The sequence below is a fragment of the Anopheles bellator genome, chromosome 1 (genome assembly GCF_943735745.2).
Source record: "Anopheles bellator chromosome 1, idAnoBellAS_SP24_06.2, whole genome shotgun sequence".
Lineage (NCBI taxonomy): Eukaryota > Metazoa > Arthropoda > Insecta > Diptera > Culicidae > Anopheles > Anopheles bellator.
The window spans coordinates 56904271-56921636 of record NC_071285.1 but is presented as its reverse complement, the minus strand read 5'-3'; the positions used below and the strand labels follow the sequence as shown (position 1 = coordinate 56921636).

Below are 17366 nucleotides of genomic sequence, written 5' to 3'. Positions count from 1 at the left end.
TCGCTGGAAAGAAAGTTAAGCCCATCGCTGCTGCTGCGTAACTACACGTAATTAAATTGAAGTTGCCGTTTGTTTCCGCTGTCGAGCGATACGAAAGTGGGTTGTTCCACGGCCGCTTAATCGATCGATTCCTTGAAAACAGCAAGGCATTTCCGTTGGCGTTACGCTCAACCCTGCAGTCAACGCTTGTTGACGCTTGGTGCGCTGTCAGCGACGACAAACTCCTCGAAAAGCCAGCCAAAAAGCGACCCCGAAAACGCAAGTGTTCCGTGCGCGCTGTTGGAAAATCGTTGTTCGCCGTTTCTCAAGCAATCACCCATCGGCGGAACCAGTGTTTCGACGCAGTGGCACAGTGAAATGTCCCGGCAAAGTACCCGTCTCGATACGAAGAAAGTGGTAAGCGATCTTTGACGCATCATCGTCGGGCGAGAATCCCACTTGGGGCGGCCGTCAGAAATATGCGACGCTGTGTGCCACCATCGCGCACCGTACCAATTACGATGGCCAACAAACCGTAGCCAGTGGTTTCCACGGGCAAGCAAACAGGGCTTACACAGAGTAGGCGTAGGCCGAGCCGAGCTCCGAAAACGACAACAACTCCTGCCGCTACACCCGAACCCGCTATCTGAACCCGTTTTCTTCTCTTCGTCTCTCTTCTACTTTTCTCCCCTCAGTGATAAGTTTTTGTAAGCCGCGTGTGAGTGTGCGTGTTCCGTTCCGCGGCGTCGTCGTCGTCGTCCTGCCGGATGGTGTTCGCTCGAAGACGCGACGACCGAGTGCGTGTTTTTCGATGTTCAGGCAAACGGAGACGGCATCCGGAAACAAGCGCAAGAAACCGTTCCCACGGCGGAAGGCCTGCGTAGTGGCGCGAGACTAGTGGCCCCTTCGGCAGCAGCATGCCCGGGTTAAGCGCGAATAACGCACTGTAAACGTTGTCCCCCCGATCCTCTTTTGAAGCTAACCCACCCCACATATCCTGAAATGATCGGTATGAACAACAATTCGGCAGTGGCAAACGCGTACGGTGGCGTCACGCTTTCCGATCTTACCGGCGCGACGGCGGGCGCAACCACCGGTGGCCTACAGCTGGTGCAGCTGAGCCAAGTAATGCCGGATCCGAACACGCAGCATCTGTTCATGCAAAGTCTGCAGCAGCAGCTCGCCGGAAATCCGCAGCAGCAAGCCATACAGGTCATTCCAATCGGAGCCTTTCCCCAGCAGGCGATGGCCGTGGCGACGCCGAGCCCAGCGGCGGGGACAACGCTGCAGGCGGCTCCGCCCCAGCAACAGTTTCTACAGTACTCACTGGACGGTGGCCAAACGTTCGTTTACCAAGCAATCCCCACACCGGAGTACCAGAGCGTCAGTCTGCCGCTGGTGCAGCTGCCAACGGGACAGTCGCTGGGCACGCCCGGTGCGGCCCTTGCCTTTGCCCCGGTTCCGGGGCCAACCGTGGCGCACGCGTTGCCCGCACAGATGGCTCAGAACACAAACGCTATCGATACTAGCGCCATGCAAAATATCATTAGCGCCCCGGTGACGCTAGCGGCACCTCAAATGATCAAAGCGACGGACGTGACGACGCCACCGTTTCCGGTCGTACAAAGCCCCCCTTCGCAGCCTCAGCCCACCATGGTCGCGACCAGTACGGCGGGCCCGAGCATGAGTAGTACCTGTAGCACGTCGACGACACCATCGCAGTCCGCCCCGAGCCCGGCCTCGTGCAGTGACACCAACATCCAGGATGAAGGAGCGGGGGAACTGGAGCAGGAGCCACTGTACGTGAACGCGAAGCAGTACAACCGAATTCTCAAGCGCCGACAAGCCCGGGCCAAGCTGGAAGCGATGGGAAAGATTCCAAAGGTGCGGCCCAAGTATCTGCACGAGTCACGGCACCGGCACGCGATGAACCGGGTGCGGGGCGAAGGTGGCCGCTTCCACTCGACCGAAATGAAGTACATCGAGGTGACGGAAGGAGAAGAGTACTTGGATGGCACCGAGCTACTAGCGAAAAATAGCGAGTAAACAGCTGTTTTACCATCGGAGCGGACACATTTTAAGTTGCCCGGCCGTTCGGGCGGTGGAAGATTTCGAAAGCATTGTACATACATCGAGCGGGAAGTGAACGGACAGATAATTTTTAATGTAAACCACACGTGTTTAGAAAAAATAAAATCGCAATCTGAAACGATTTTAGTTCAAACATACCAACCGAACGGGCGTTGTTCATTGCTGGCAGGTTCCGCTACTCTTGTTGTCGTCCTCGGACTCTCGCTCGGCCCGCCAAACATCCACACACTCCTCCTGCGCGCGGTTCTCGGTTCTCTTCACTATCACGCATCTCGTTTTTGCAGAACTCGGAGCTGCTCACGCTCACGTACGGCGCACTGGTGTCGCAGATGCTGCGCGACTTCGAAAGTGTCGACGATGTCAACAAGCAGCTCGACCGGATCGGCTTCAACATGGGCCTGCGGTTGATCGAAGATTTTCTGTCGCGCACCGGCTCGGGCCGTTGCCTCGATATGCGCGAGACGGCCGACAAGATACAGCTCGCCTTCCGGATGTACCTGAACGTGCAGCCGACCGTCTCGAACTGGGCGGCCTCGTCCGATGAGTTTTCGCTCATCTTCGACACGAATCCGCTGACCGAATTCGTCGAGCTGCCGGCCGACTACCAGCAACTCCGCTACAGCTCGCTGCTGTGCGGCTGCATACGGGGCGCCCTAGAGATGGTGCAGCTCGAGGTGCAATGTTGGTTCACGCAGGACCAACTGAAGGGCGACGCGACGACCGAGATTCGGGTAAAGTTCGTTCGTCGTCTCGAAGACGCCGTCCCGGCAGGAGAGGACTAAGGCGCGAGAGGCCGGTTCCGGAAGTTTCTCGCTGTTTTGCTGGCTCGCGTTGTTTCGTTCACCTAGGATGCATTCCAAACGATCATCCGCCGCTGCGTACGTACCGTGGTTGAGGATCTTCGTTTTCCCGGTCACAAGAGAACATAATTTCAAACAAAATAAAGCTCTGGCGTAGGCTACCCTTAAGCCACCTAAAATTGCCTTCTTTGGAACGCTGGTGTTGATGAGAAAGAAAGGAAGTTTTTTTATTTTTTATCATTCTTTTTCGCGCAAAAGCCTGCAAGAAACTGTATCTTTTATAGAGGTAATCATTGGCGCAAAGAATAAAACATAATAACTAAACAACTTAGGCAACGGTGGCAATCCGCCGGGTGGCACATTAGTTCAGTAACGGTTTCCGTTTTCAATGGTTTTCACTTTGGTGTAGCTCTCGATCAGGTGGCGGGGCTTGGTTTGGGACCGTCAGCGCCTGACCTGGGGCGCAGTATAAGCGTTCGCAGCATTAAAGTTCAGTTTTTCCCCGTTCACAAACCAATAACGATTACAATTATTAACAATCTTACGCTCCTCTGCTCACCACCGCACCTTTCGCATCTTGAAAAACGTTGCTTCGCATTTAGAAAAAGTAAATCCTATACTTAAGCGTTTTTTGCCATCACACTGGGGGCACTAACCTATCGCACGTTGCGCACTACAATCAGCGCCAGCCCGAGAGGAGGAAGGCACGAGATATGGGTAACAGTGGAAGAAATAGCATCAAGAGAATCTTACGTAAATCGAAGCACTAAAAACTGGCCTCGAAGCAATAAGGACTACAAAATACTTGAAAAGCGTTTAGGAACCACGATTCTAACGATACTTTTGTTCGGTTGCAGCTCCGAACGCTTCCAGCGTTCGTTCCACGATCGCTATGATCATTAATATCGTTTAACTACTCGGCTCTAGAACCGACATCACGTCCCCCACACATGAATCCCAGCGTAACAAGTGAAAAAAAGTTAAAAAACACGAAATAAAGTCACTGCCTCAATAGTTCCACGCAAAATCGTCCGCTTTCGCTTCATGCGACGCACGTTTGTACTTGCTTTTGATCATTCTGCACACACTTCTGGTGCACTCAGTGCATGATGGCACTACTGCTGCTGCTGCTGTGGCAATGGATTAGGTTCGAGTGTGTGCTCAGTACCTTCTTCAGTGTCTCCAGGGTCTTGAGACAGATCACCACGCAGCAACTCTTCGAGTGCCCGTTGCGTGGTCCAGCGCAGTTGCAATTCTGTAGGCTCTTCAGCATATTGGCCAATGGTTCGAGCTGATCGGCTAGCTTTGGCAGTGTTCCGATCGTGTCGCCGGTGACACTTGCCTGCGTTTTGCAACAAGAAGCCGCTGAGTTCGAAGAGGTGACGATCGGCCTTACGGTTGAAGGGGGCTGTGGAGCTGTGGTTATTAAACTCACAGGCGGAGCAACGACCGCGACCGACTGTTGTTGGAGATCGGTCGAACAGCAAGGATGCTCCGGACCACAGCCTCCGATACAACCGGTTATCGGATCGCACTGACAGTTTACGCACCGGCAAATATCCGCATCCGCCGTAATATCTTTCAACGTCTTCGTTGACCCATTGCCCGTCGCCATACCGGGCACTTCTGGCGTTTTATTTAACGAGCCACCATTCGCCAGCAGATTTTCGCCGCCCGAACCCACCATTACCGGGTCAGCAGGGTCCGTGGTCAGCTTCGGGAGGAACTCGTCGGCAAACAGTTCGTTAATCAATTTGTCCGTTTCCTCCTGCTCCTCTTGCTTCACGCCGGCTGCACGCTTCTCGCTGTTCTGTATGGCACGATCGATCTGCACTGTGGCGTTGGCACTCTCGAGCAAACTCTCGTCGAAGTAGTTCCCAATGCCGCTGTACACCTGCGAGCCGTCAGGCACGATTTCTCCGGACAGCGTGGGTCCACTGCCCACTGTTGGTACCACGCCGGTGGGCTCGGATTCGGTCCCGGGAAGAAAGCCAGCTACGTTCACGTTGAACGATAGATCGACGTACGATGGAACGCTCGTAGGAAGCGCAACACACGCAGACGTGACGGGATCGAGGGCGGCCAGTGGTTTCGATTGGAGCATCGAAATGTCGATCCACTGGGGATTCAGCTCTTCCTCGGTGGCGAGCGCCAGCTCGAGGGCTTTCGATTCGTGGAAATCGTTCAATTGCACAAAGTTGTACGCTTCCTGCGTAGCCAGAGCCACCGGAGGGGCGGTCGATACGAGCCCCGTCTGTAGATCGTTGGCACAGTCGTACATCGCGGCGGCCGCTTTGGTGTCTTCGAGTTCATCCGGAGGGGCTTTGGCAAATCGATTGGCATTTTCATCCACCAAAGCCTCCGCCACCGCTGGAACGGATCCCCTGGCCGGTTGAGGCCCCGATGCGAGCCGTACCTTTCTCAGCTTGGCTGACTTTAACAACTTTTTCTTCTACGAAATGAAAATGGCCTCATTTAGTTTGAGCACGGAGCTGCAAGGACAGACAGAAAGCGTACCGATTTTTCGTGCGTCTTCGAGTGGGTCTTCAAACTGTGCGGTGTGCTGAACGATTTGTTGCAGTCGGAAATTTTGCACAAAAATGGCCGCTCGCCCGAGTGCGTGCGGCTGTGGGTTTTGAGGTGATGCGACGCCGTGAACGCTTTGCCACATTTATCTTCCTTGCATCTGCCGAAGAAAGCAACATGGATGTATAAAAGAAAAACATGCGCCACCCGGACACACCACTTGTCCGTGCTGAATGGCCGCCTTGCTTACTTGTAAGGGCGCTCCTGGGTGTGAACGCGCGAATGTTTCTTCAAATCGCTCAGCGTGGTGAAAACCTTCTGGCATACGGCGCAGTTAAACGTTTCCCCGTTGTGCAGCCTCTCGTGTGCCCGTAACCGGTAGCGGGTGTTGAAAGCCTTGCTGCAGTTGCTGTCGCTGCAGATGTACGGTTTGACCTTCGTGTGGACGCGTATGTGGATCTTCTGGCTGTAGGACGTAAGGAAGGCTTTGGTACATCCTTCCTCGGTGCATTTGAACTTGTATTCGCCTACGAAATACAGCGAAAGGGAAAAACACATTCTAATTCTGCTGCTACTTGGCCAAACTGTTACCTATGCTTACTTACCATGAACAAGGGTGAGCGTTAGTATAGTTAATGGTTTATGGGAATGGAATTATGCACAATTTAGAACTATGAAATAACCATCGCCCGGGCCTTCTTACCTCGGTGCGTTTTCATGTGAGTCCTCAGGTTGCCGACCGTGCTGTAGCTTCGGTTGCAACTGCCATAGCTGCACCGATAGCGAGCCAGTATCTGATTGTCCGGGCCCTTGTCGCAAACGGAGAATAGGAACAATTATTGACCATGGCCAAGCGACGGAAAACTATTCTTCTGAACGTTAGTAAGTATCACAAAATAATCTTGTTAACGACGAATTTGAATTTCTACAGAAAAACAGTAGTGTTTACGGTCTAACAAGGGTCTAATCGTTAAACTCATCAAATCTATGATCACACTGTAGAATGTAATTTTCGTTTCGTGGCACAAAACGGTGCTGTTTCCTACACTATATCGTTCGTGCGTTCAAATATTAATTATAGTCAACGCTAGTCTCTTCTTATGATTCAAACTGATCTTGTGATGTATCGCATCAAGTCTAAAGTGCTGAGCATGTGTATAACATGTTGAATATTCTAGCCATTTCATTTCTACACTTGATCGTCGACCTTCCGGCTTTTCATGGTAAGCTGCAAATCTAATCTAATCCCGCTAGAAACAGTATTGAATTTTCGGTTTTATTTTCAAGATGTGTACCTCGATTGTGATTGTGGCATGCGATGGCTCTCCGTCTTCGTATAGAGTATTGTTTTCTTTGTTACTGTATATAGAAGGAACGAATTGGAAAACGAAGTTATTATCATCAGTTCAATATGTAGCCTGGTTGAAGGTAAAACATGGGTTTAATGGTAAACAAAATGTTGCGACAATACGTGACACGATGCTACGGAGAACACAGACTTTTGAAAGCAGCCGTTAAAAGCATTTGCAGCAAAATATTGTTGATAGCAATGCACAAACAGCTGGGATCATAAGTACAAAAACGACGATCAGCACAGGAAACCATCTAGTCCCTACCGCCCGTTTTAGCTCATGATATGCGAGGTGTTAGAAATGTTAGGGGTTAAAAAAGGATTTCCGATCGTTAAAATCCGATACACAGCCGTTCCGTGTGTTGTCCATTAGAGCAACGGAATCGGTGTATCTTTCTTTGACATTGAAGCTAAGCATCATCGCCCTAAACAAGATCCGCTAAGCCCCAGAAGAGGCGTGCTCGAGGGGAACATGTTTTCATGTTTCCACCGATCGTCATGGGGTTATTTTTATCCCGTGGCGCGGTTTCATGACCTTCTAGGCTCTTGAGCATCAAGTGTCTGGCTTAAGCACTACGTGTTGGTACGGAGCAAATAAAGTAAGCCGATTGAAAGCTATGCTGCTTCGTGACCGTCGGTCGGCCCCAACACTGCTCAACAGGTGATTTCCCAAAAGGAAAATAAAACCCCGTATTTGGTGCTACAGCGGAACTGAACCCCTTTAGGCTAAGTTTGGATTGGCACACAAACCCACAGCGCAACGTGCGCGAGCGCATGTGTACGCGAGGGTAAAATGTAAACATTATTTTCCCCCGAAAACAGATGATCATCCGATGAAGGTGCATGCAGCGTTTGTACAGGGGAGAAAGAAAAATGGAAGAATAAAATAAACACCCTCGTGCGAGACATGGACGGATGTTGGTGGTCTACAGAAGATTCATCCAATTTGCAACGCCTACACCGCTGTGGCCACACGCGAACGCGACAGACGTGGCCACAAACGGTGGGCGTCGGTGCTCAAAATATAGTATCTGCTTTTTTTTGGGGATGAGGACCGTTTGTTATTTGGTAATAACAAGTATTATAAGGGGGACAAAACGGTGCTCTCACGCGACTGCCCAGTGTGTTGGCGGCTGGTTGGAACATTTAATCTCTTTTAGAGTGATCCAATCGGCGCGACGATTTGTAAGCCGGCCTGCACCATTCTATTCTGATTCATTATCCCTCCCCCTGGCGGACAGGTTCGCCCAAAAAACCACCGACCGATCAAACAATCAACCCAACCCGACGCCAAAACCACCGATCGCGAATGATCACCGCGTGAAAAAGATTTCCCCGTCCCTGCACGACAAAGTAGGAAGTTCTATTAATAAATATTTTGGAAAGCAGCATCTCTCAGCGGACACTGCGCTGATCGGTCGTCGGTCGCCAGGAGGAAGCGGGCATTTTCCACGAGGCGTGCCAACCCGGCCTGTGCGTGGGACACGGACAAAGCTCTCACACTAGAAACTCCTCCACGCTCTGTCCCCAACGGTTTTCCGGTGGAATGTTGCGGCAATGAACGACAAAAAATAATCTTCCACCCCGTTAGAGCTCCGTACGACAAACTTAAAGCGGCCGAACACGAGTGGTCCGAACCGAAACTGTTAACGGCAAGCGGCAATCTAGGTTTGTGGGGATCTACACATTGAGGGCACGGTCAAAAAGGGAGTCCTTATTTGGTGATCGACATGTACTGGGCAGGGCAGTAGCACAATTAGTGATCGTAATTTTACAACAAAATGACCAATAGGTTGTATGGCTTTCTTTTAGTGGAGGAGGTATGCTAAAACGCCAGCGATGGAGCGAGCGAAACGGGGGAATGTATAAACAGACACAGAGAACAAATCATAGCTCCTATGTACCATCCTCCGTCCTCCAGTTCGTCATCAATTTTCTCAAACTCAACCAGAATACTATTATCATTGGCATCGCAGAGCTGGGTGCATTCGCTGCCACTACTTTGCTGTTTGTCCACTGCGGACCGCCGCTGCTGGTGGTGCTGCTGGGGCTGGTGCCAGTCGATGGGAGGAACGATTTCGGTGGGGCTGCTGCTGCTGTTGGTGTCCGGACCGGCCAGCGATCGCGTGTCCGGCAGCGGTATCAGATCGAACGGGTTTAGCTGATTCTCTTCGGCTAGCGCTTGAAAGTACTGCGGCACCTGTTGCTGGATGGCACGTTCCAGGGATTCGATATCGAACTGATTGGCCAGGGCAAAATTCATCATGACGACCGGGGAATCGCTTCTCTACGCACTCACGCACTCTGTTCGCACCGCGCACGTCCAATCCTTCGATAGTAGGTCGGAAAATTTCTAAACGCTTTTCACGCGATCAAAGCAACCTCTGCATCCGATGGAATATTTTCCTTTATCCGTCTCTCAACACAACTCGCTGTTTGTGGTGGTGAGATCTTTCTTTTGACGTTCTTGACGTTTAACGATCGTGGCTGTTGTAGGGTTCTCTGACAGTTGCGTTTGTTGTGAATGCGCTGATAGAAAAATACGCAAAACATAAACAGTGCGAGTTTAGAAAAGTTTGTATTCTACTAGTTAAAACACTGAAGATATAAAACAGTAAGTTTATTTTGTTTGTCGTGGCTCGCGTTGGCTCAAATGTATCGTACGTATGAATGTTTTGTTAAGATCATTTCTATCAGTTCCTGCTAATCGGTTTCATGACTTTGTCCATCATGCGACCAAGTGCCCCAAAATCTTGTCAACCATGATTCAATTAGAGCGATCGTCTTATCACGGTTTCACGCCGCGAAGCGTAAAATTAGAGCCCGAAATTAGCCGCTGTCTCTACGCATCCGCTTCACCCGGGTTGAGATGGGGTTAATTGGTTCGCATGAATGCATCCTTCCTCTGGCTCTCTGATAACGCACTCCAGTGTGCGTAGAATGCCTGAAACTGGTCGCTACTGCTTATCACCACCGGGGCCAATGATTCGTGCAATGAAGCAGCATACAGAGGAACTGCATCTCGGTGATCGGTGATGCTCACCATCGGGCAGGCCGCACTAACGATGCCAACGGTTGTTATCAACGTGCCTATAAATTTATCATTCCTTATCTCACCAGGCAGTCCGTTTGCCTTTTGCTGTTCAAACATTCTACAGCAATCTACTTCGGTAAACATGTGTGAAAAACATTTTTCAAGTGGCGCACGACGAGCGCTTATTCAAACATTTCGCTTCGGTAGACCATCAAGGAAAAATCACGGCCATCTGTGACGCTCGCGGTTAGGTGTGCTTCCTGCCTAAGCTATGCAATAATTGGTCCAACCGATCGATCGTTAGATGCTGTGTCATGACATAACCGTCCCCTACACAGACCACACGGTTTTGCCAATCGACAATCATCCGAGGCAAAGGCTAAATGGCGGCGAATCGCTACGCGGGTTGTCGCGCACGTTGGGCGCGGTGTCTTGCGCTTCCGCCCGGCGCAACCAATCGCCGAGTTATCTTCGTTCGTTCGCGCGCTGTCCCGGTTCGATCAGTCGCCACCTTCCTTTCGACCCAGTAGGACACACCATTCCGCTGCCGGAGTTTCAAGCGCTCACTCCCGGCCGCATTCCAGTTTAACCCCTCTCCGAAACGCCTTTCTATTTTGCGTCACCGTCGCCGTTAGTGTTGTTTGAAAGCTTTTGTTTTGTTATTCGGCGTTGTTCGCAGCCATTCGCGTAATACCAAACTATCTAATCTATTACCCCCCGCCGGAACACGCCTAACCGTCCAACAATATAAGGAAATGGCACCTACAATAAAGAAGGAGAAAGTGGCCATCATTGGCAGGTAAGTTTGGTACGATTCATCCCCCGCGGTCATTCATCAAAATCATACGATCGATCGAGTATTTTAACCTATCACCCCCGGGCTGACCTTACGCAATGCCACTCAGCGGCCAGCGGGGAGTTATCCTTGCCGGCTTATCATTGTTTACCATCATTGGCTCACTGTAAAACAATAACACGATCCTACACGGTCTGTTTGCGATCGAACGAGGAAACAGATGGAACTGATTGCCAATTGCTCGTTGGTGGTTGTATTGGGGCGCATCGCGTTAGGTGACTCGCTGAAGGTCACTCGAAGAAGGTGAACCCCTTGGCTATTATCTAGCTACAAATATTTGTTCCGTTCTCGAGAACTCAACACGTTGCATTCAATAACAATAGGCGCTACGGGTGTCGTCACACACTGTCTCATACTTAACGATCTCATCCTATCCCCAAACCATCGTCATGCTGAACTTCTGCTTTCTCCTTTTAGTGGACTTATTGGCCGCTCCTGGGCCATGCTTTTCGCGAGCGTTGGCTATCAGGTGACAATTTACGATATCGTCCCTGACATCGTCGCAAAGGCACTGGCCGAAACTAAGAAAGAGCTGAATAAGTTGGAAAAAGATGGGCTTATCCGTGGGACACTAACGGCGGCCGAACAGTTTGGGTGTATCAAGGGAACGGACAATCTGAAGGAAGCTATTTCTGGTGCACTTTACGTGCAGGAGTGCGTACCGGAACGGTTGGACATGAAGAAAACACTGTACACCGAGGTTGACGGAATTGTCGGTCCCAACACAATACTGGCCAGCAGCACTAGCACTTTTATGCCGTCGCTGTTTAGCGAGGAGCTGAAACACCGCTCACAGGTACCTATTTCCCCGGTGCTTGCTCGAGGCGCGAAGTATTCATGAATAACTTTCCCTCGGCCCCTTTCCGTAGGTACTCGTGGCACATCCCGTCAATCCACCGTACTACGTGCCGCTCGTCGAGATCGTTCCGGCACCGTGGACGAACCCAGCATTCGTTACCAAAGCTCGCGAGCTCATGACAGAGATTGGGCAGAAGCCGGTCACGCTATCACGACAGATCGAAGGTTTCGCACTGAACCGCATCCAGTACGCGATCCTCAACGAAACCTGGCGCCTGGTGGCGGATGGCATTCTTAGTGTGAAGGACATCGATGTGGTCATGTCGGAGGGGTTGGGCATGCGGTACGCTTTCCTGGGCCCGCTGGAAACGGCCCACTTGAACGCGGAAGGCATGCTGAACTACTGCGAGCGGTACAGCAAAACAATCTATGCCGTCAGCCAAACGATGGGACCTACACCGCACATGGAAGGCAAAGTGGCGGAGCAGGTGGCGAAGGAGCTGGAGGAGATGGTGGCGATCGAGCAGCTACCGGAACGCCGCGCCTGGCGGGACGCATGTCTGACGAAGTTGGCGCAGCTAAAGAAGGACATTTAACAATACTTAACCCTCCGTTGCATGACAATACGTGTCATGTTTTAAGTTTTAAAGCTGATGACCAGCTGCATACTGATTATGCACAAATAAAAGGAAATAAGAAACATATAAAATGAATCACTTACTATCTGATGAGTCTCACTAAATTGTTGTCATTGTTCTATTATTTTTTTTAACAAGATTTGTGTTTGTTTCAGAATCAACATCCACGCGACCAATGAAGCTGAATGAAAACCTCAAAATTATCGGGACAAACGTTATACTTGTACCCTACGAGAGCAAACATGTGCCAAAGTACGTTTCCCGTAAGCCTCTCGGTGGAAGCGGAACTACAGCTGGTAGTCTGTACTTTTTGCCTGTTCACAGATATCACCGCTGGATGCAAGACGACGAACTACGGGAACTGACCGCATCCGAACCGCTGTCGCTGGAGGAGGAATACAACATGCAAAAAAGCTGGCGAGAAGACGAGGACAGTAAGTAATAGTAACGATGTGAAACATGAGTACAGTGTCCATCGTATTATAGAATGCACCTTCCTCATACTCGACCGGGAAAGTTTCGAACAATCGGGCGACGAAATAGAGGCCCTCATCGGAGACACGAACATATTCCTGGGACACTCCGACAGCGACCAGTTGGTGGGTGAAATTGAAATCATGATCGCGGAACCCCCAGCCCGTCGGAAACGCTGCGGATGGGAAGCGACACTGCTGATGCTACTGTTTGGCGCGAAGCGACTAAAGTTGCAAGAATTTCGGGCCATTACGAAGGACACCAATCGGCCGGCGATGCAGATGTTTGAGCGCATGAAGTTTCACGAAATCTCTCGCGCACCCGTTTTCCGGGAGGTCACCTTCGCCCGGCCAGTAGACGACGAATGGATGGCGTGGTTGGCGCGCGAACTGACCACGTGTTGTATCGTTCCCTATCACGAGCTTTGAGAGAGAGACGACAGTAAAAGAGATGATAAAGTTGACAGTTTGCTTGTTTGTTCAGTTTATTTTTTGGCTACTTTTAGTGCAATCGTAACCCCGCGTGCGCTTCGTATTTGGCGTCTAACGCACGCCTGTACACACGAAACACACTCCTAAATTAGCTATTTTTGGCAGATTTATGTAGTATTCATTAGTTCCGTTTCTGGTGGTCTTTGTGACTCGTTTTCCTTCGACCTTCCTTCCGAATTACATACCGTACAGTTAGTTAGGCGCTCTATTAGGCACCTAGAGCACACACTTCCGCCTAGTAGAGCTCCCCATTTTTATTTAACCTACCTGTAATGGAAAAATATGCACGAACACGTACAAGATTTGCACGCGTATCACCGTTTGGGCAGTATCCGTTTCATTGTTGCATTTCGCTCACGATCACTCGCGATCACGACCTCCTTTGCGCGGGGCGCTTGCGTGCGCCTAGTTTCTTCTGTTTTACTATGTATTGTTACAGTGAGCTTCGTTGCTCGAATTCAGTTAACGTGCCCCCGCTGGGAGGTACGCAGATTGTACATAGTCATAGGAACAACAAATTGTGTTCGATGCATTAATATCGACGGCCTGCATTGAGCAAAAAGATATCAGTATAACTGTCCCGTGCGACCGTTGGTCGTTGGTCGGGTTACACGTTTTTTTAACTGTGTCCTTCTGCGATAAGAAGCTTGGGCAAATAGTTGCGCTAGAGCTTCCGTTGTTCATTTTTGCCTATCTAAGATGCTTACAATGGTTTTGAGTGATTTTTCACACATGTAACTACGCTTGGATTAGATGTCTTCATCATTTGTGTCCGTTCGTGCCCGTAACCCTTTGCTACGCTTGATTCGATTACAGCATTCGTGTGTCAATAATCTGCACCACTTGGTTTGTACCATTTGGTTCGAGATACGTCATTGATTTTGTGCCTCAAATTCGCAGCGGGTCCGGGCACGAAACATATATTCGCGATCGCGTGCAGATATTGTGTGAATGTAAAGTGTGCGAATGTAAAGTAAAGCAAAACACCGCGCCATCGTTCCGGACTCCATCCAAATTCAACACGCGTTGCCGTCGAAACAACACCTTGTGACCGCCAGTCCCTTGTATGGTTTTGCGCGCATAGTTCGTGCATAGTTTTCCTTTGTCAATAAATAAATCTCATTGTACCTGGAGAACTTATCTAACCCTCGTTTACTTAACATACAACTTACACAACATAGCATAATCTCTGATTTTGCATTAACCTAGTCCTGTCCTATACATTTTGTTTCTCTCGAGAAAACTATTAAAAGTCATTGGATGAGATGTGCATTCTGAGGTGAGTTTCTTCTGATTCTTCCTACGCACAGCTCCAGCCTGTTTCAGTGCGTCCGGCTGGGTCATATCATAGCATTCGGAAGGGAGTTTGTTATAAAGTTAGTAAAATTCGTGAAAATAATGCTAAAACGATGATGAACACGCGTAAAAAACACTACGAGCGATGCACCACTCCAAACGTTATATGCGCGTTAATGCGTGATTTCCGATGAAGCGGATGAACCCTTTCAGAGCGCGTGGTCGAGGGGCAGCTGATGCGTTTTCGTTCGATGGTGGCTCTGCGGGTACTATTACCTGCCCGTAAAGATGCTCTTTGGGTTGGTTCCACCCCGTTTCCTGATCAGACGAGCAGAAACTGAAAGAAAACCAGGAGGTGTTACGTGGGAGCGATTATAAACCCGTGCGCTACGAGGGCACGCAATGCGGCCGCACTGGCTCGTAGCAGCAGCACCTACTTGAACTGTCCTGCGGACTGAGCGGTCTTTCGAGCACTTTCAGTATCGCGGCTATCCACTCGTCACGATCCTGCTCGCTGTGCGACGACATGTTGTAGGTACGCTCGGGTGTGAAGAGAGTGAAGCTAAAGCCCTGATCTTTGGCACCGGCGGGGGCTCCGATTCGCACACTGTACCCATCGAGCTGGTTGCCCAGGAAGATCTCGCCCTTCGGGTGCGCATCGAGCTGATCGTCGTGGTACATGAGCTTTCGGTCGTCGAGCGTGAACCAGCGCCGTTTGTAGCTATCGGTTGGCCGTGGGCCCGTCTTCAGGAGCCAGCCTTCGCGCGTGAAATCGTGCGTCAACAAGCCGACCAGATCGCTCTCCGAGGCACTCGGGAAGGCTACCTGTAGCCGGTGCAGCTTGGCGCACCGGATCGCCATGTACCAGTTGTTGATCACCTCCGGATCATCGTGGAAGACGTAGATGTGGCGTGTGCTGCCGTCCTTCATGTACGTGAGCTGCAGCGAGTTGGGGTTGCCCAGCTTGTTCGGCGCGTACACTACGTTCAGCTCCGATATCCGCAGAATGGCTTTGGGTTCGCGCTTTTCCTTCACGTAGTACCGCAGTGTGTCGTGCAGGCCGGATAGGACGAACTTGCGCGGCTGATAGCGACTGTCCTCCTTGCCGCGCTTCATGAGGAAACCCTCCATGCGTCCGGATGTGTAGCTCGGTCGTTCGACCATGCAAAACTCTAACCGCTCGTACTTGGCTCGTATCCACTGCTCAATCAGTACTCTACAAAAAGGCAAAAACAGATCGGCGTGAATGGCTAACCCCGGGGCGGCTGAGCTGACACTAGCAAACAAGGCTCTTACTGTGGATCGTTTTCCCGTGGGCGCCGGTAGCAAGCCGGTACCCGCTGCTCGTACTTCAGCTTCGACGCCTTATTGCCGATCTCGATCATCCGCTCGATCTGACTGTCCTCCCACTTGTCCAGCTTCAGGTGCTTCACCTTTGAAATGTGCGCTCCCATGCTACGGTGCACGGCACAGCATCGCGTGCACAGGAAGATGCCAATGTTGTACGAAGCCCATTCTGGACCTGCAAAAAGGAGAAAGTTTATCACCTAGTTCCCGCACACGGTGCCCGCTAACATTGTGCCACATTGAATGTGAAGGCCTCGAAGAGGCTCTGAATCAGCGTCATTCTGCTGGGCCATTCCCGCCGCACAGCTTATTTGTTTACCGAAGCCACGTCATTTAGCGCAGCGATGATGATTTGTTTTCCCCTCCCTTGGGCCGTTGGTGCGAAGCGTGGGAAGGAGACCGCCGCGGGTGGTGAAAAATCAAAACAAACCGCCATGACGCACATTCCACCCGTAAATGGACCAAACGCAGAGCCGAACGGCAAGAGTGAGAGAGCGAGAGAGCGAGAGAGAGGGTGCAAACGACGAAAGGAAAAAAAGAACAACAACAACAAACCTAAGCAAGCCTTCCTTGGCGTTCTGGAGAGTGCATTAACCTTGTCGCGCTGCACGGTAGAGTGACTCCAACCGGCGAGCGAGGGCCGGGAGCAGGTGAACGCATAAATATGAGCCCGCCGTGGCAGAAGGGCGCCCTGCTGGCCAATAGGCGGTCGTAATGGTTCGGAATGTTTACATTACCCTGCCCGCTACACCCGCTGCGTAGCCAGTGCCGCCCCTCCCGTGTGGCGCCCTCTTTTTCTTCCACGGCGTTATGTTTCTACCCTCTAACACCTGTTCCACGGGGAGTGGAGAAGATTGAAAAGTAATATCCTTCCCCCGTTGAAAAAAGAGGGGCCAAACGGCCATCATAAAAAGAAGTGCGCAATAAATCATAAAATCGATCGCAGGAAGCCACGCCGAATGGTGGCCTCGCGCCCCGCATCACGCAATTGAATGATTCATCAATAATATTGCGCTCGGCAGGAGATGAAAAAACTTGAAGGCAAACGCGGCCTCTACCTCCTTCTCATTCACCCACTACGGTTCACACTGTTCCAGCACACGCATTATCAATTTGTTTTCCCCGAACGCGCGCGCACACGTGCAACGAACGTGAGTGGAAGCATCTAAACAGGATCAGCCCGCCCTCAGAATCAAGGCAGGCCGGCCGTAGTGCGTGCAGAGGACAGCATCAGCATCTCTCTCCTGCTCCGTGATGCTGGTTACGGCGTGTGTGCGTTGGCGCACGGATGTAGAAAAATAGCATGAATGGATGAGTCATTATATCGCTATTTGCGTTGCGCGTCTGCCAAACGGACGTCGGGCGGCGGCCGCCGGACATGCCGGGGGACGCAGCGCGCCACGGAAGAAAACTATTTGCTGACCGCAGCAAGCGAGCAACCCATTACGGCCTGTTGAAACTGCTTCCTGCCCCATTACTTGACTGAGTAGGCCTACTTGTGGCGAACGGGAATATAACTCCTGCTTTTTACCTTTCGTGTCACAATCCGCGCAAATGTTGTTGCCGTCGAGCTGTAGCAGACGGTGCAGAAATTTCTCGTTCTGGTCAGCCATGTTTTCCTTCGCGGTCGCCCCGTACAACATCCGTGGCGCTGAATTAAAAACAATCATCCGCACACACGCAGG

General features: G+C 51.0%; 5 protein-coding genes across 7 annotated transcripts; 3 read left to right on the top strand and 2 right to left on the bottom strand.

The window, feature by feature from the left end:
- Positions 1-233: 233 nt before the first annotated feature.
- Positions 234-3120, top strand: LOC131205809 (trafficking protein particle complex subunit 3-like). Of its 2 annotated transcripts, none has more exons than XM_058198066.1 (2): positions 234-396; positions 2355-3120. In XM_058198066.1, the coding sequence occupies exons 1-2, from the start codon at positions 358-360 to the stop codon at positions 2850-2852; spliced, it is 537 nt and encodes a 178-aa protein (XP_058054049.1). In that variant the 5' UTR covers positions 234-357; the 3' UTR covers positions 2853-3120. The 2 variants fall into 2 exon arrangements, with proteins under 2 accessions (XP_058054049.1, XP_058054048.1); XM_058198065.1 differs by lacking the exon at positions 2355-3120 and adding an exon at positions 675-2173 and having other exon boundaries at positions 258-396.
- On the bottom strand, positions 3086-9043 carry LOC131205808 (zinc finger protein 236-like). The gene is made up of 6 exons (XM_058198064.1): positions 8652-9043; positions 6692-6755; positions 6100-6205; positions 5647-5923; positions 5388-5556; positions 3086-5322 (listed from the first exon to the last, which is right to left on the bottom strand). The coding sequence occupies exons 1-6, from the start codon at positions 9011-9013 to the stop codon at positions 3970-3972; spliced, it is 2331 nt and encodes a 776-aa protein (XP_058054047.1). The 5' UTR covers positions 9014-9043; the 3' UTR covers positions 3086-3969.
- Positions 9044-9274: 231 nt separating this feature from the next.
- On the top strand, positions 9275-13996 carry LOC131205469 (alpha/beta-tubulin-N-acetyltransferase 9). The gene is made up of 4 exons (XM_058197576.1): positions 9275-9361; positions 12229-12325; positions 12398-12507; positions 12560-13996. The coding sequence occupies exons 2-4, from the start codon at positions 12249-12251 to the stop codon at positions 12973-12975; spliced, it is 603 nt and encodes a 200-aa protein (XP_058053559.1). The 5' UTR covers positions 9275-9361; positions 12229-12248; the 3' UTR covers positions 12976-13996.
- Positions 10270-12165, top strand: LOC131205468 (lambda-crystallin homolog). 2 transcript variants are annotated; one of them, XM_058197575.1, is made up of 3 exons: positions 10270-10580; positions 11055-11433; positions 11507-12165. In XM_058197575.1, the coding sequence occupies exons 1-3, from the start codon at positions 10537-10539 to the stop codon at positions 12029-12031; spliced, it is 948 nt and encodes a 315-aa protein (XP_058053558.1). In that variant the 5' UTR covers positions 10270-10536; the 3' UTR covers positions 12032-12165. The 2 variants fall into 2 exon arrangements, with proteins under 2 accessions (XP_058053558.1, XP_058053557.1); XM_058197574.1 differs by having other exon boundaries at positions 10276-10580; positions 11055-11437; positions 11511-12165.
- On the bottom strand, positions 13012-17294 carry LOC131205467 (arf-GAP with dual PH domain-containing protein 1-like). Its single transcript, XM_058197573.1, has 4 exons — positions 17213-17294; positions 15631-15856; positions 14772-15550; positions 13012-14671 (listed from the first exon to the last, which is right to left on the bottom strand). Exons 1-4 carry the CDS (start codon positions 17292-17294, stop codon positions 14607-14609), a joined length of 1152 nt encoding a protein of 383 aa, XP_058053556.1. The 3' UTR covers positions 13012-14606.
- Between the last annotated feature and the right edge of the window lie 72 nt (positions 17295-17366).

Bases quoted from the DNA above. Each gene is read 5' to 3' on its own strand.
- LOC131205809 (XM_058198065.1), top strand. From the start codon at position 982: ATGATCGGTATGAACAACAATTCGGCAGTGGCAAACGCGTACGGTGGC.
- LOC131205808 (XM_058198064.1), bottom strand. From the start codon at position 9,013: ATGATGAATTTTGCCCTGGCCAATCAGTTCGATATCGAATCCCTGGAA. The intron at 5,557-5,646 runs GTAAGCAAGGCG...TTTCTTCGGCAG, and splicing joins ACCCAGGAGCGCCCTTACAA to ATGCAAGGAAGATAAATGTG. The intron at 5,323-5,387 runs GTACGCTTTCTG...TTCATTTCGTAG, and splicing joins CGAAGACGCACGAAAAATCG to AAGAAAAAGTTGTTAAAGTC.
- LOC131205468 (XM_058197575.1), top strand. From the start codon at position 10,537: ATGGCACCTACAATAAAGAAGGAGAAAGTGGCCATCATTGGCAG. The intron at 10,581-11,054 runs GTAAGTTTGGTA...TTCTCCTTTTAG, and splicing joins AAAGTGGCCATCATTGGCAG to TGGACTTATTGGCCGCTCCT. The intron at 11,434-11,506 runs GTACCTATTTCC...CCCTTTCCGTAG, and splicing joins AGCTGAAACACCGCTCACAG to GTACTCGTGGCACATCCCGT.
- LOC131205469 (XM_058197576.1), top strand. From the start codon at position 12,249: ATGAAGCTGAATGAAAACCTCAAAATTATCGGGACAAACGTTATACTT. The intron at 12,326-12,397 runs GTACGTTTCCCG...GCCTGTTCACAG, and splicing joins GAGAGCAAACATGTGCCAAA to ATATCACCGCTGGATGCAAG. The intron at 12,508-12,559 runs GTAAGTAATAGT...ATCGTATTATAG, and splicing joins CTGGCGAGAAGACGAGGACA to AATGCACCTTCCTCATACTC.
- LOC131205467 (XM_058197573.1), bottom strand. From the start codon at position 17,294: ATGGCTGACCAGAACGAGAAATTTCTGCACCGTCTGCTACAGCTCGAC. The intron at 15,857-17,212 runs GTAAAAAGCAGG...TCCTTTTTGCAG, and splicing joins CGCGGATTGTGACACGAAAG to GTCCAGAATGGGCTTCGTAC. The intron at 15,551-15,630 runs GTAAGAGCCTTG...GCCTTTTTGTAG, and splicing joins CCACGGGAAAACGATCCACA to AGTACTGATTGAGCAGTGGA.